The sequence below is a fragment of the Lutzomyia longipalpis genome, chromosome 1 (assembly GCF_024334085.1).
Source record: "Lutzomyia longipalpis isolate SR_M1_2022 chromosome 1, ASM2433408v1".
NCBI lineage: Eukaryota > Metazoa > Arthropoda > Insecta > Diptera > Psychodidae > Lutzomyia > Lutzomyia longipalpis.
The window spans coordinates 40,034,144-40,047,792 of record NC_074707.1 but is presented as its reverse complement, the minus strand read 5'-3'; the positions used below and the strand labels follow the sequence as shown (position 1 = coordinate 40,047,792).

Here is a 13,649-nt window from a genome sequence, read left to right as displayed (position 1 = left end):
AACTTAAAAGATAAATCACATTGAATCATTGAAGTTGTGTGATGGATTCAAGTTTTTTCTTTTAAATCAATTTAACTCTTCTGCGCTCGAGGAGCTAAAGAAAAAAAATCTTATATAAAACTTAATTTTTTTTTAATTAAGATTACGCCTTAATTTTGAAACAATCTTCTCGACCAACCCATAGTGTACAAGCACTATATACCAACAACAACATAAAATTAAAGAAAAACGTACAATGTGAGTAAATTGAAAATTCATTCGTTACACACAGAAATAAGACTCCTTTAGCAGGCTCCCTCCCTGTTGTGTATAATTTTAGCAATCACTTTTCCTCGTGCACAAGCACCAATTTGTGACAGGGCACAGCAAGATATTTTAGCATGAGAGGGCAACCACAAGTCTCGTCAGTCATGCGAAGTAAACGCAGTGCTTTTTGCTCTTGTACATAAACTCACAACTCCAAAATACTCCCTCCTCCCGCATTTGTGGGGTAAAAACTTCTCTCTTTCATTCCTTTACACCCAACTCATGAATCTACCGACTTTATGTGTGTACCCTCCTTCTTCATTTTTCCTATTATGCTCTCCTACAATTGAGACAATCAAGTCACGACTTTCGCGATCTAAAATTCGCGATAGTTGCTGCAATCATACCAAATTGTTTCTCTCCTCATTCGAGCATATTCACTTCGCTTATTCTACATATCCCTGTTGACAAGGAACACACCTTTTCATTTCATCCAACCGTCTCTCATATGTGTGTAGTATATGCTTTTCAAAGCGCAGATGAACATTTCGTGATGCGATTTTTATGAGCAGGTTATGAAATTTTAATGATTCATAATGGGAATTTCAATTTTACACGAATGTGTGATTTTATTCTTAGAATTTATATTCTTTTATACAAGAAGCTTCATGAGACACGGTGAAAAGGGGTGTTTGAATTGAGTCAGAAAGGTTAACAAAGAATCTTTGAGAGAATTAAAGTATTAATCCTCAAAAAAACAAATAAATTTTAAAGGTTAACACATTGATTTTTATAGAAAGTTTCATTGCTTATAGATCTTTTGAATTAATTTTTGAGAGTATTAAACATTTTATTTTAACGGAGTTTACTTAATCACTGTTGTATGAGGAATTGATATTTAAAAGGAATAATCAGGACATGGTTATCTTGTAAAGGATCGAAAAATAATGAGAAATCGTCAAAAAAAAAACCTCTCATTTTTCATAGGAAACGGCTCGGAAAAGCAGCCAAAGATTTACCGAAAAATGTAAATAGTGACGTCACTATTATGTTTCTTGTCTGTTTTTATACATGAAGCTTTGATAATAATATTTCATCGATGTTTTTTAACAAAGGATTTTTATGTTTCATGCATTAAGAGCAAAAAACACTATAATGACGTCATTCTTTGTAGTTTTGGTTAAATCCGTTACATCCTATTCAGTTTTCCCAGCTGATTTCTCATACTTTTTTTTAAATAAGGCGATATCCCAATTTAACTCTTTAGTGAGAAATTTTCCCATACAACAGTGGCTAAACTTCTTTATTTAAGAAGGAATCTTCGCTAGCATAATCTTCTCGATAAATTCAAAATTATGGCTTTTCTATCATCCTACTAAATTGCAAAACGGCTTGATTGACCTTTATAATTGAAAACTTTCCTTTAAATTTCATTTTCAGTTAACAAAATATTTTCTTTAACTAAGAATTTTCATTAAATTTATAGAAGAAAAAAAATCATCCGTTTGTCTTCAATTCTCTGGGCGGGAACTGTTAAATTGGAAACTCTTAAGACAAAATCACAGTTGAATCTCATTCTCTTTGAATTTTCCAACATGAGATTCTCATATGGGTTGTGCGCCTCCAAAATGATGTCATTTCTTGTAATTTTGCAATTCAAAGCTCCATCATTTGCTGCTGTATTAAATTACTCATGTGGGGAATTTATTGAATATAAAATTTACTTTCTTACTCTCATGTGAAAATTTCACTTTCTTTTCAAAAATTTACCACAAAAAAAACAAATAAAAATTTCGTAGGGTGCATACAAAATTACCTCCATGTCTGGAGAAAAACTTTGAAGAGGAAAAAAATCAAGGAAAAGGTTTGTGTAATTTGAGATCTCTTTCGAAGAAATCTCTTCCAAATGGTTTGAAAAAGGGGAGAAGAATTGAAAGGTTTTTATGTAGCATCAGATGGTGGATGGATCACCTTTCGGAAGGAATCAATTAAGATTCATGCTGGTGTGCTTTGTGGTCTTACCTGAAACATATCGGTGTTTGGATCTTCTTGGTATTCCACAATAACCGCCTGATTTCGGGACAGTGTGTACGAGATCGAATGTTGTTTGGCATCCAGGATGGCCTGTGATGTCTGTGGCGACTGAACAATATAGTGTTTGGAACGTTTAACACCATTTGGATCTCCTCGCTTGTACAACACAAATTTCGATCGGCGTCGCCCTCGATCACCTTGTGGTAGGAAGCCATTGTATCTGCGGGACAAGAAATAAGAAAAAAAATCGTTAGATTATGAAGAAAAGCAGACTGATGATTGAATTTTAAAAGACCTTTTCACTTTTTTTTCCTCATTTAAACAATTCTTCATCACTCAAACATTGTTAATGCTGAATGAAAATGAAAAGAAGCTGCGCAAAGATATAAATGAAATACAAAGTTTTCTTCTCACTTCACTTTTTTCTCTCATTCAGCCATTCATTCATTTTCATTGAAATTGAGACACATTTGCACCCAACAATTACAATTCTATTCTTCTCAATGGGGGTATATACCTACCATCTTGTGTTGTAAGAGAGAAGTATTATAAAATTGCGCTAACCTTTCTCACATGCGCACACACATCATACCCATCATACCACAAAATGATCACAATTAAATTAAAAAATCATCCATCCAACATTTTAGTTCGTATAATTATTTACCACAGCAGCTAAATGAGTACGATTCAGAAAGTCCCATGAGCTGGAAGTTTTTTTTCTTTCTTCATTTACTGCATGATCCTCTCTCCCTCACAGTCATATAAAGATCTCCATAAGAATTCCCAGATCAATTCTTTGACTCCATAAGATTCAACACAATTTTCTTTTCTTCCACATTTCCCTCATCCCCAATACATCCTCGCAGCATTGTAATCTTCCTATCTGTTGGATATAAGAAAAAGAAAATGAAGAGAAGTATTGCTCTCCAGATGATCGTTGGACTTCTCGGGAATTGAATGAAATTATATTTTAAAAAGAGGCAACAAAAGACGCGCGAGATAACCCATTAGAGCGAAACTGGTTCTTCTCCTGACCACAAAATACACACCACCGTGGAGGTTTCCTGCCGTGACTGATGTCTGTCTTCCCCAAGTGGCAAGTGGATGATCTCTGCAGACACTGATCGTGATCGCTCCAGCATGTTTCAAATGCTCGGTATGAGATCATTAGCATCAACTTTTGTACTCTCTCAGCCTTCTTACCACCAACTTGAAAATCTCTTTTTCCCCCACATCACCTCGCAGCGTATGAGGTTAAGAAACCAAAGAGGCCTCTTCTAGCTAGCTTTACCACATTATTTTCTTCTCTACCTCCTGGCTGATCTCTCTTACAGAATAATTTAGCAATATACCGTCAATTTCAGCTCAATAGTCGATCGAATATACCAGGAGATACAAAAATAAAATTTATATAAAAAAATACATCCAGTTTATAATTTCCGTGTGATCTTTAGACAAAATTAGAAATTCATTAAAAAAAAATTATCTTATTTAATTTTCTCAATAGGTGATTCCTTCCTGAATAATCATCATGACGATGAAACTTACAGATTAAGATGGAGATTATAAAAAAATTAAATGTATTCTTGTGCTCCAGGAAGCACAGGATGGTTCGGTTAAGGTGTCTGTTTTAGGTAGTTTTCTAGAAAATTAATGACTCCAATGTTAATTTTGGCATTTTCAGAATATTTTTGTAGGTAAACCAAATTAAGCATAAATAAATAAAACAAAAGTTTTGCAGAAATTTAAAACAAAACAAAAAAATCTTTGAATATTGAAACCGACCCTTCTTCCACTCTTTTTCTTTTCATCTTCCAGACACATAAAGTTTCTCTTATAACAAAAAAAAACTTCTCTTTCAAGTTGAGGTAAAAATCCCAAACTAGCCTCTCTTCTCTCTTTTTCACAATAAATTTCCAAAGTCCCATAAAGACTAGGAAAAAAATTTGTCGTTTGAGATAAAACCACTAAGATGACATTTTTCCTAAATTATTTATCCTGCGCTACGGCGATTAACATTCATGTGACTATGGGATTTTTTTCTCTCCAAAGAGGCTTTGGGAGGAAATTAAAACACCAATTTAAAATTTTCAACACCACGCTGAATTATATTCTTCCACCACATTGGGCTAAATAGGCAAAAAAGGGAAGAGAGAATCAAGTGAAAAGATATTAAAGTTTCAAAATTTCTTATCATACTTCACGGATGGTGGACGCTTTTGATGCGCTGTGTGTCGATAGCAAATCGCCACGTGGCCTCATTACGAAGAAGCCCCTTTTTAACCCATCATAGTCCCATTATTTATTATTATAGCCCCTCGTCAGTCATTTACAGGGGAAGGCAATGAGGAATCTTTTCCAAGAAGACTCCGTTTCATAGAATAAAAAATGAGATTTCATAATAATACGTTTGAAAAAAAAATTATAAAAGAAACAATTTTTTTATAACCTAATATGTATAATCAGTATCAAAAGAAGTAATCCAATCTGTAAATTGAGCAACATCTGTTAAGACGACGTATTCATTGAGATTGCAGGTATTACTGCCATCAGTAATTAATGACGTCGACACAACACCTCTTAGAGTCCAACGACCATCCTTTTTAAAAACAAATGGCCCTCCTGAGTCACCATTGCAAGGACCCTCCGTCCCATTGCGCCATCCAGCACAGAATGTTACTGAAGATGTAATTCTGACGAAAACTTCATGGGATCGTAGACATGTTTCATCGGAAACTACGGGAATTTCACTTTGTTTGGGTAATTCCGAAAAGAAATTCCCATGTTCATCACGTCCCCACCCAGCGATGTGTCCTCTCTTCCCAACAATGCTGTCTTTAGTATCAGGACCCTTCCACAGGCATGCAGGACGAATGTAGTGAGTGAAGCGAACTCTTTCGGCCAGAACAACAACCGCAATATCTGAATCAATTTTTGTTAGTTTCCGATATGTTGGGTGAATATTCACACTTTCGGGATAAACAATTTCGCTGCCTTGATCTTGTGGTCTTTTTAGGTTATACTGTCCTAGAATGATGAGGACATCATCTGAATTGATTCTTCGATTGAAGACATCAAAGAAGCAATGAGCAGCCGTTACAACTAACTTATTAGAGATGAGTGTAGCTCCACATCGGAATCCTAATTTCGATTTTGAGTACGAATAGATTGAAGCTAACCATGGCCATTGTCCTCTTTCTATAGTCTGCCCTTCAAGGACTAATGGCACATAAATGTTCCTTGTATCAACTCTACCACATCCAACAACCTCACTGAAAATCATCAAGTGATTTTTTAGTATTGCATTGAATTTTTTAAAATTAGATTATTTTATTTTTACCTGTCATCATAATCTTCTGTGCTAGAATTCAATTGAACAGGTTCAACTGTTGGTTTTGGTGTTAATCTATTAACCACTTCTGTTCTTAACTTTTGTTCCTTTGTGTAGAAATTGTACTCGTCGTGCATTTTAACCAAATATGGCTTTGTTACTGCAAGAGTAAATGAAAAAGAACTAAAAAGTCAGTCAACTTTATACTAAATACCTTCACAAACTAACCATTTAGATCACAGAGTATTACATCTTTCCAAACTATTTTCGTAATATTTGTTTTGTGTTTCTGAGACGGAGGAATAAATTCATAGACCATATTATAGTTTTTTTCATTTTTTGGATTAATCAGTGGTATCAAATTCAAAATTTGTAGTTTTCCTAAATTATTAGGATCAGGTTCTGTTGATGATTCATATTCTAAATACAGATTAACCTTTCGGATATCTCCCAGATCACGAATCCATGCCCAACCAATGCCAACCCATCCCAATTCTGCACTCATATACACAAATTTCAGTCCCGCATCACCACAAACATCATATCTCTGTGCAAATGCACAATGAAAAGCCCCGAAAATTATTAAAAACTTCACTAAAATCATTGAAATTCACACAAAGATCTTCAATTTGGCACAAATATGATGTTAAAAGTCTGCGTCCAAATCACTACTGAAGAGCTTCGCATTGATACAAAAGTATCCATGGCATTTTACATTGGAAAACAGGTAAGAAAAATCAAAGCTAAAATTATTAATAAAGTTTCAAAACTTCCCCAACCAGTTTAAATTAAACGCCAAGAACAAGAATAGTGTGAGACATAAATGATACATTTATACGATTTTTTCTTCGGCCGTTATAAACTCCACCTGAGTGAGATCTCGTGCTTTGGTGAAAAATCCAAAATACATCTCAAATGCAATTAAAATTAAAAAGAAACATATAAAACTCGAATGAAATGACAAAAAAATAGATTCCAGATAGCTATTTTATATCATCTAATATGAATAATCTGTATCAAAAGAAGTAATCCAGTCTGTAAACTGTGTTACGTCCGTGAAAACGACGTATTCATTCAGATTGCAGGTATTGCTGCCGTCAGTGAGCAGAGATGTTGAAACAACTCCTCTTAGAGTCCAACGGCCATCCCTTTCAAAAACAAGAGGTCCTCCCGAGTCACCATTACAAGGACCTTCCGTCCCATTGCGCCATCCAGCGCAAAAAGTCACCTCCGAAGTAATTCTGACAAAAGCTTCATTAGAGCGTAAGCAGGTTTCGTCTGAAATCACAGGAATCTCACTTTGTTTCGGAAGTTCCGTGAAGAAGTTTCCATTTTCATCACGACCCCACCCGGCAATAAATCCCGTCTTCCCAACAAGACTAGTTTTCGTTTCAGGACCCTTCCAGAGGCAAGCAGGCCTGATGTAAGTTGTAAAACGAACGCGCTCAGGTATAACAACAACTGCAATGTCTGAGTGAATTTTGTTGAGCTTCTGATATTTTGGGTGTATGTTGACGCTTTCCGGGTATACGATTTTTGTTCTTTCATCTTTGGGTCTTTTAAGGTTATACTGTCCTAGTATAATGAGGACATCATCTGACTTTACTTGTCGGTTGTTGACATCGAAGAAACAATGAGCAGCCGTTACAACTAATTTATTAGAGATGAGTGTAGCTCCGCATTGGAATCCTAATTTCAGATTTGAATAAGAGTAAACTGAGACCAACCATGGCCACTGTCCTCTTTCTATAGTCTGTCCTTCCAAAACTAATGGCACATAAATATTCGATGTATCTACTCTACCACATCCCACAGTTTCACTGAAAAATAAATGATAATTTTAACCTACACTCATAGAAAAAATTCCGTATTTATCACTGCAAAAGTGGTGTTTCATATAAGAGAATTCTGTATTTATCACTTTGCGGTGATAAAACGGGAGTTTGTTCTATGAGTGTAGGTTTCCTAATCTTTTTATGCAATAAGTAAGGGAAATGAAAATTCTATTCATCTAACATAATGCAAGGTTTGCAGTGTCTGGTTATAACATCTGTTACTAAACCAATTTTGATAAATATCTATTTTGAGGCATTCTTTTGAATAAAAACATACAGAAAAACAAAAATAAATAAACAAAATTAATAATATGCAAAAACACTACAAGTTTGGCATTGTGAACAAGTTTAACCTGACAAGGTCCAATTTGGTTTGTCTCACCTATCATCATCATTTACATATAGAGATATTGGAGCAGGAGTTGTTGTAGTTTCTGGGGATTCAATAATTTCAGCAGAAAACGATCTTTCCTTTGTGTAATCATTGTAGACTGCCTGTACTCTTACTACATAAGGTTTCTCAGGAGTTCTCACAGCTAAATAAATTATAAAATTAATCTACTAATAGAAAACTGTAGAATGCAAGATTTGCCTAACTTACCAGTACTATTACATATACTATCACCATTCCATATTATATCTAGTACATCCGGTAGTGGATTCTGTGTTGGGAATATCCATTCGTACGCCATATTCCATCTGGGTACATCGAAATCATTCGGGGTTGGAACGAAAGCTAGTATTTTGATAGATCCCAAATTATTGGGATCTGATGGCTTTACTGTTGCGAACACTATTTCTATCGTAACATTGTGTCTTCTAAGTGTTTCTGATGTCCATGCCCATCCAAGACCCACCCATTCCAATTCTTCATTTATGTACACATATCTTAATCCTGAAGTACCGCACACATTGTATCTTTGAGAAATCACAGTACAAACAATACTTAGAATCACAAAAATTTGTAACAAATACATTGAATGCGACATTATTGAGGAATTATAAGAAAATTATGCATCTGGTGGCTGCGTAACCACACAAAACGCTACTGATGAGCTTCCCGCTGATTGAGTCTCCCTGACTGTGGAATTTTAGCAAGGTAAATGTGGTGAGCAGGTTGAAAAAAAAAAAAACTTTAATAAACTTCCCCAACCAGTTTGAATTTAAACGTTACGAACAAGAAAAGTGTAAGATACATACAAATATAACGTTTATATACGACGTTTTTTTTTCGGCCAACATGAACTCCATCTGAGATCTCGTGTTTCGATGTAAACACCAAAATACATCTCTAATACAAATTCTTTTAAACGATGATGTTAATACAGTTCAAGACGCAGAACATTATTATTAAAGGTATAAAAAATAGTTCTTTTTAAACAATCACAGCTAAAACTAAAGGATTTTACAAAAAGAAAAAAAATTCGAAATAGATTTTATTATTATTATTAATTTTTATTACGGGTTCCATCCGTTTAGATGATTTCCCCGTGTAGATTTTATTATATCATATAATTAACCTCTGAGATGCGGAGCGGGGTCGTTGAACGACCCCAGCGCTATATTTCGTGCTATAACTCAATAAATATAAAAGATAACGTTACCATCTTTTGGAAATAAGTTCCTTGGTTATCTGAGGAGGTTGTGTAAAAATTTCAGCTCAATCCGACCACCACAAGAAAAGTTATTAAGGAAAATGTAGAAGAAGGGAATTCAAAAATTGGTGTAACGGTCATGCTGCGGAAAATTTCTTAGAATGAAGTTAGTCACATCATAAATCATATGGTTGAAGGGGGTTGAAGGGTTGTGTTTACTTTCTCACTTTACCTTCTCAGTGTCAGAATTATCGCGAATAAGTAACATAAACAACATAAAACATAATTAGAAGCATATAAGTGTGCAAAACAATAAAGAATATTCGAGAAATATTGCCATTTATCACGGTGCGGGAAGTGAGGGGAATGCGGGGAAGTAGTGGAAAAAATAGTGGTTGCGGTAAACTTCGTGGCAAATTTCTCAAGAAGAAATTGTGAAAAATGAGTGAAAAATGTTTTTCCCTAATATCTTCTTCTGCGTGTTTCCGGGTGGCGAATTTGTGATGCAAGGGGCAAGAGGACTATATAAGGAGTCTAAAGGTAGTGACCCGACAGTTCCCGGTTGTATAGTTTGGGAGAAAATTGGCCTTCTTTTTGGGGTCGCTCAACGACCCCACCTTCGCATTCTAAGGGTGTGCCAAGGCCTCCGCATCTCAGAGGTTAATATATATAATCAGTATCAAAAGAAGTAATCCAGTCTGTAAATTGAGCCACATCCGTAAAGACGACGTATTCATTGAGATTGCAAGTATTGCTGCCATCAGTGAGCAGGGATGTTGAAACAACACCTCTCAGAGTCCAACGACCATCCTTTTTAAAAACAAATGGCCCTCCTGAGTCACCATTGCAAGGACCTTCAGTTCCATTGCGCCATCCTGCGCAGAATGTTACTGAAGATGTAATTCTGACGAAAACTTCATGGGATCGTAGACATGTTTCATCGGAAACTACGGGAATTTCACTTTGTTTGGGTAATTCCGAAAAGAAATTTCCATGTTCATCACGTCCCCACCCAGCAATGTATCCTCTCTTCCCAACAATGCTGTCTTTAGTATCCGGACCCTTCCACAGGCATGCAGGACGGATGTAGTGAGTGAAGCGAACTCTTTCGGCCAGAACAACAACCGCAATATCTGAATCAATTTTTGTTAGTTTCCGATATGTTGGGTGAATATTCACACTTTCGGGATAAACAATTTCGCTGCCTTGATCTTGTGGTCTTTTTAGGTTATACTGTCCTAGAATGATGAGGACATCATCTGAATTGATTTTTCGATTGTAAACATCAAAGAAGCAATGAGCAGCCGTTACAACTAATTTATTAGAGATGAGTGTAGCTCCACATCGGAATCCTAATTTCGATTTTGAGTACGAGTAGACTGAGACTAACCATGGCCATTGTCCTCTTTCTATAGTCTGCCCTTCAAGGACTAATGGCACATAAATGTTCCTTGTATCAACTCTACCACATCCAACAACCTCACTGAAAATCATCAAGTGATTTTTTAGTATTGCATTGAATTTTAGAATTTGATGATTATTTTTACCTATCATCATAATCTTCTGTGCTAGAATTCAATTGAACAGGTTCAACTGTTGGTTTTGGTGTTAATCTATTAATCACTTCTGTTCTAAACGTTCGTTCCTTTGTGTAGAAATTGTAATCAGTGTGTATTTTAACCACATATGGCTTTGTTACTGCAATAGTAAGAAAAATAGGAACAAAAGATGATGAAAATCCTACAAATACCTTCACAAACTAACCATTTAGATCACAGATCGTTTCACCATCCCAAACTATTTTCGTAACATTTGTTTTGTGTTTCTGAGCCGCAGGCTTAAATTCATAGACCATATTTAGTAATCTATCATTTTGTGGATGATTAACTGGTATAATATTCAAAATTTGTAGTTTTCCTAAATTATTAGGATCAGGTTCTGTTGATGATTCATATTCTAAATCCAGTTTAAACTTCCGGACATCTCCCAGATCACGAATCCATGCCCAACCAATGCCAACCCAACCCAATTCTGCACTCATATACACAAATTTCAGTCCCGCATCACCACAAACATTGTATCTCTGTGCAATTGCAATTTGAAAAGCACTAAAAATGACTAAAAACTTCATTAAAATCATTGAAATCTACAAAAAAGATCTCCAATTTGGCACAAATATGATGTTAAAAGGCTGCGTCTAAATCACTACTGAAGAGCTTCGCATTGATACAAAAGTATCCATGGCATTTTACATTGGAAAACAGGTAAGAAAAATCAAAGCTAAAATTATTAATAAAGTTTCAAAACTTCCCCAACCAGTTTAAATTAAACGCCAAGAACAAGAATAGTGTGAGACATAAATGATACATTTATACGATTTTTTCTTCGGCCGTTATAAACTCCACCTGAGTGAGATCTCGTGCTTTGGTGAAAAATCCAAAATACATCTCAAATGCAATTAAAATTAAAAAGAAACATATAAAACTCGAATGAAATGACAAAAAAATAGATTCCAGATAGCTATTTTATATCATCTAATATGAATAATCTGTATCAAAAGAAGTAATCCAATCTGTAAATTGTGACACATCTGTGAAGACGACGTATTCATTGAGATTGCAGGTATTGCTGCCATCAGTGAGTAAGGATGTTGAAACAACTCCTCTAAGAGTCCAACGACCATCCTTTTCAAAAACAAGAGGTCCTCCCGAGTCACCATTACAAGGACCTTCCGTCCCATTGCGCCATCCAGCGCAAAAAGTCACCTCCGAAGTAATTCTGACAAAAGCTTCATTAGAGCGTAAGCAGGTTTCGTCTGAAACCACAGGAATCTCACTTTGTTTCGGAAGTTCCGTGAAGAAGTTTCCATTTTCATCACGACCCCACCCGGCAATAAATCCCGTCTTCCCAACAAGACTAGTTTTCGTTTCAGGACCCTTCCAGAGGCAAGCAGGCCTGATGTACGTTGTAAAACGAACGCGCTCAGGTATAACAACAACTGCAATGTCTGAGTGAATTTTGTTGTGCTTCTTATATTTTGGGTGTATGTTGACGCTTTCCGGGTATACGATTTTTGTTCTTTCATCTTTGGGTCTTTTAAGGTTATACTGTCCTAGGATGATAAGAACATCTTCAGAATTTACTTGTCGGTTGTTGACATCGAAGAAGCAATGAGCAGCCGTTACAACTAATTTATTGGAGATGAGTGTAGCTCCGCATTGGAATCCTAATTTCAGATTTGAATAAGAGTAAACTGAGACCAACCATGGCCACTGTCCTCTTTCTATAGTCTGTCCTTCCAAAACTAATGGCACATAAATATTCGATGTATCTACTCTACCACATCCCACAGTTTCACTGAAAAATAAATGATAATTTTAACCTACACTCATAGAAAAAATTCCGTATTTATCACTGCAAAAGTGGTGTTTCATATAAGAGAATTCTGTATTTATCACTTTGCGGTGATAAAACGGGAGTTTGTTCTATGAGTGTAGGTTTCCTAATCTTTTTATGCAATAATTAAGGGAAATGAAAATTCTATTCATCTAACATAATGCAAGGTTTGCAGTGTCTGGTTATAACATCTGTTACTAAACCAATTTAGATAAATGTCTATTATGGGACATTCTTTTGAATAAAACCTTACAGAAAAACAAAATTAATAATATGCAAAAACACTACAAGTTTGGCATTGTGAACAAGTTTAACCTGACAAGGTCTCTTCTTTCGGACTACAGTGCTTAATTGTATTTGTGAATCCAATCTGGTTTGTCTCACCTATCATCATCATTTACATATAGAGATATTGGAGCAGGAGTTGTTGTAGTTTCTGGGGATTCAACAATTTCAGCAGAAAACGATCTTTCCTTTGTGTAATCATTGTAGACTGCCTGTACTCTTACTACATAAGGTTTCTCAGGAGTTCTCACAGCTAAATAAATTATAAAAACTAATCTACTAATAGAAAACTGTAGAATGCAAGATTTGCCTAACTTACCAGTACTATTACATATACTATCACCATTCCATATTATATCTAGTACATCCGGTAGTGGATTCTGTGTTGGGAATATCCATTCGTACGCCATATTCCATCTGAGTTCATCTATATCATTCAGGGTTGGAACGAAAGCTAGTATTTTGATAGATCCCAAATTATTGGGATCTGATGGCTTCACTGTTGCGAACACTATTTCTATCGTTACATTGTGTCTTCTGAGTGTTTCTGATGTCCATGCCCATCCAAGACCAGCCCATTCCAATTCTTCATTTATGTACACATATCTTAATCCTGAATCTTCGCACACATCGTATCTTTGAGAAATCACAGTACAAACAATACTTAGAATCACAAAAATTTGTAACAAATACATTGAATTGGACATTATTGAGGAATTATAAGAAAATTATACAACTGGTGGCTCCATGATCACACAAAACTCTACTGATGAGCTTCCCCACTGATTAAGTCTCCCTGACTGTGGAATTTTAGCAAGGTAAATGTGGTGAGCAGGTTGAAAAAAAAAAACTTTAATAAACTTCCCCAACCAGTTTGAATTTAAACGTTACGAATAAGAAAAGTATAAGATACATACAAACATA

The 13,649-nt window shown here is 35.4% G+C and overlaps 6 protein-coding genes across 9 annotated transcripts in view; 1 reads left to right on the top strand and 5 right to left on the bottom strand.

Moving 5' to 3' along the window:
* Window positions 1–13,649, top strand: part of LOC129787307 (DNA-binding protein RFX2) — an 865,065-nt gene that overhangs the window by 387,997 nt on the left and 463,419 nt on the right. The window lies entirely within an intron of this gene.
* LOC129787328 (protein pellino) overlaps window positions 1–13,649 on the bottom strand; it is a 75,386-nt gene that overhangs the window by 20,463 nt on the left and 41,274 nt on the right. For both annotated transcript variants that reach the window (XM_055822856.1, XM_055822857.1), the window contains exon 3: window positions 2,269–2,500. In XM_055822856.1, coding sequence (XP_055678831.1) covers window positions 2,269–2,500 — 232 coding nt within the window. The remainder of the gene's footprint in view (window positions 1–2,268; window positions 2,501–13,649) is intronic.
* LOC129787333 (serine protease gd-like) lies at window positions 4,082–8,439 on the bottom strand. Of its 2 annotated transcripts, XM_055822864.1 has the most exons (3): window positions 5,843–8,439; window positions 5,624–5,774; window positions 4,082–5,555 (listed from the first exon to the last, which is right to left on the bottom strand). In XM_055822864.1, the coding sequence occupies exons 1-3, from the start codon at window positions 6,216–6,218 to the stop codon at window positions 4,733–4,735; spliced, it is 1,350 nt and encodes a 449-aa protein (XP_055678839.1). In that variant the 5' UTR covers window positions 6,219–8,439; the 3' UTR covers window positions 4,082–4,732. The 2 variants fall into 2 exon arrangements, with proteins under 2 accessions (XP_055678839.1, XP_055678840.1); XM_055822865.1 differs by lacking the exon at window positions 5,843–8,439 and having other exon boundaries at window positions 5,624–5,790.
* LOC129787344 (serine protease gd-like) lies at window positions 5,941–8,499 on the bottom strand. Its single transcript, XM_055822881.1, has 3 exons — window positions 8,051–8,499; window positions 7,832–7,985; window positions 5,941–7,434 (listed from the first exon to the last, which is right to left on the bottom strand). Exons 1-3 carry the CDS (start codon window positions 8,436–8,438, stop codon window positions 6,612–6,614), a joined length of 1,365 nt encoding a protein of 454 aa, XP_055678856.1. The 5' UTR covers window positions 8,439–8,499; the 3' UTR covers window positions 5,941–6,611.
* On the bottom strand, window positions 9,014–11,550 carry LOC129787334 (serine protease gd-like). The gene is made up of 3 exons (XM_055822867.1): window positions 10,809–11,550; window positions 10,592–10,742; window positions 9,014–10,527 (listed from the first exon to the last, which is right to left on the bottom strand). Exons 1-3 carry the CDS (start codon window positions 11,182–11,184, stop codon window positions 9,705–9,707), a joined length of 1,350 nt encoding a protein of 449 aa, XP_055678842.1. The 5' UTR covers window positions 11,185–11,550; the 3' UTR covers window positions 9,014–9,704.
* Window positions 11,557–13,609, bottom strand: LOC129787327 (serine protease gd-like). Its single transcript, XM_055822855.1, has 2 exons — window positions 12,825–13,609; window positions 11,557–12,401 (listed from the first exon to the last, which is right to left on the bottom strand). Exons 1-2 carry the CDS (start codon window positions 13,430–13,432, stop codon window positions 11,579–11,581), a joined length of 1,431 nt encoding a protein of 476 aa, XP_055678830.1. The 5' UTR covers window positions 13,433–13,609; the 3' UTR covers window positions 11,557–11,578.

Coding starts and splice junctions, on each gene's coding strand:
- LOC129787333 (XM_055822864.1), bottom strand. CDS start 6,218: ATGATTTTAGTGAAGTTTTTAATAATTTTCGGGGCTTTTCATTGTGCA. Junction 5,775..5,842: donor AATACTCTGTGATCTAAATG/GTTAGTTTGTGA, acceptor TTACTCTTGCAG/TAACAAAGCCATATTTGGTT. Junction 5,556..5,623: donor ACAGAAGATTATGATGACAG/GTAAAAATAAAA, acceptor GATGATTTTCAG/TGAGGTTGTTGGATGTGGTA.
- LOC129787344 (XM_055822881.1), bottom strand. CDS start 8,438: ATGTCGCATTCAATGTATTTGTTACAAATTTTTGTGATTCTAAGTATT. Junction 7,986..8,050: donor TAGTATATGTAATAGTACTG/GTAAGTTAGGCA, acceptor TAATTTATTTAG/CTGTGAGAACTCCTGAGAAA. Junction 7,435..7,831: donor TATGTAAATGATGATGATAG/GTGAGACAAACC, acceptor TTTATTTTTCAG/TGAAACTGTGGGATGTGGTA.
- LOC129787334 (XM_055822867.1), bottom strand. CDS start 11,184: ATGATTTTAATGAAGTTTTTAGTCATTTTTAGTGCTTTTCAAATTGCA. Junction 10,743..10,808: donor AACGATCTGTGATCTAAATG/GTTAGTTTGTGA, acceptor TTACTATTGCAG/TAACAAAGCCATATGTGGTT. Junction 10,528..10,591: donor ACAGAAGATTATGATGATAG/GTAAAAATAATC, acceptor GATGATTTTCAG/TGAGGTTGTTGGATGTGGTA.
- LOC129787327 (XM_055822855.1), bottom strand. CDS start 13,432: ATGTCCAATTCAATGTATTTGTTACAAATTTTTGTGATTCTAAGTATT. Junction 12,402..12,824: donor TATGTAAATGATGATGATAG/GTGAGACAAACC, acceptor TTTATTTTTCAG/TGAAACTGTGGGATGTGGTA.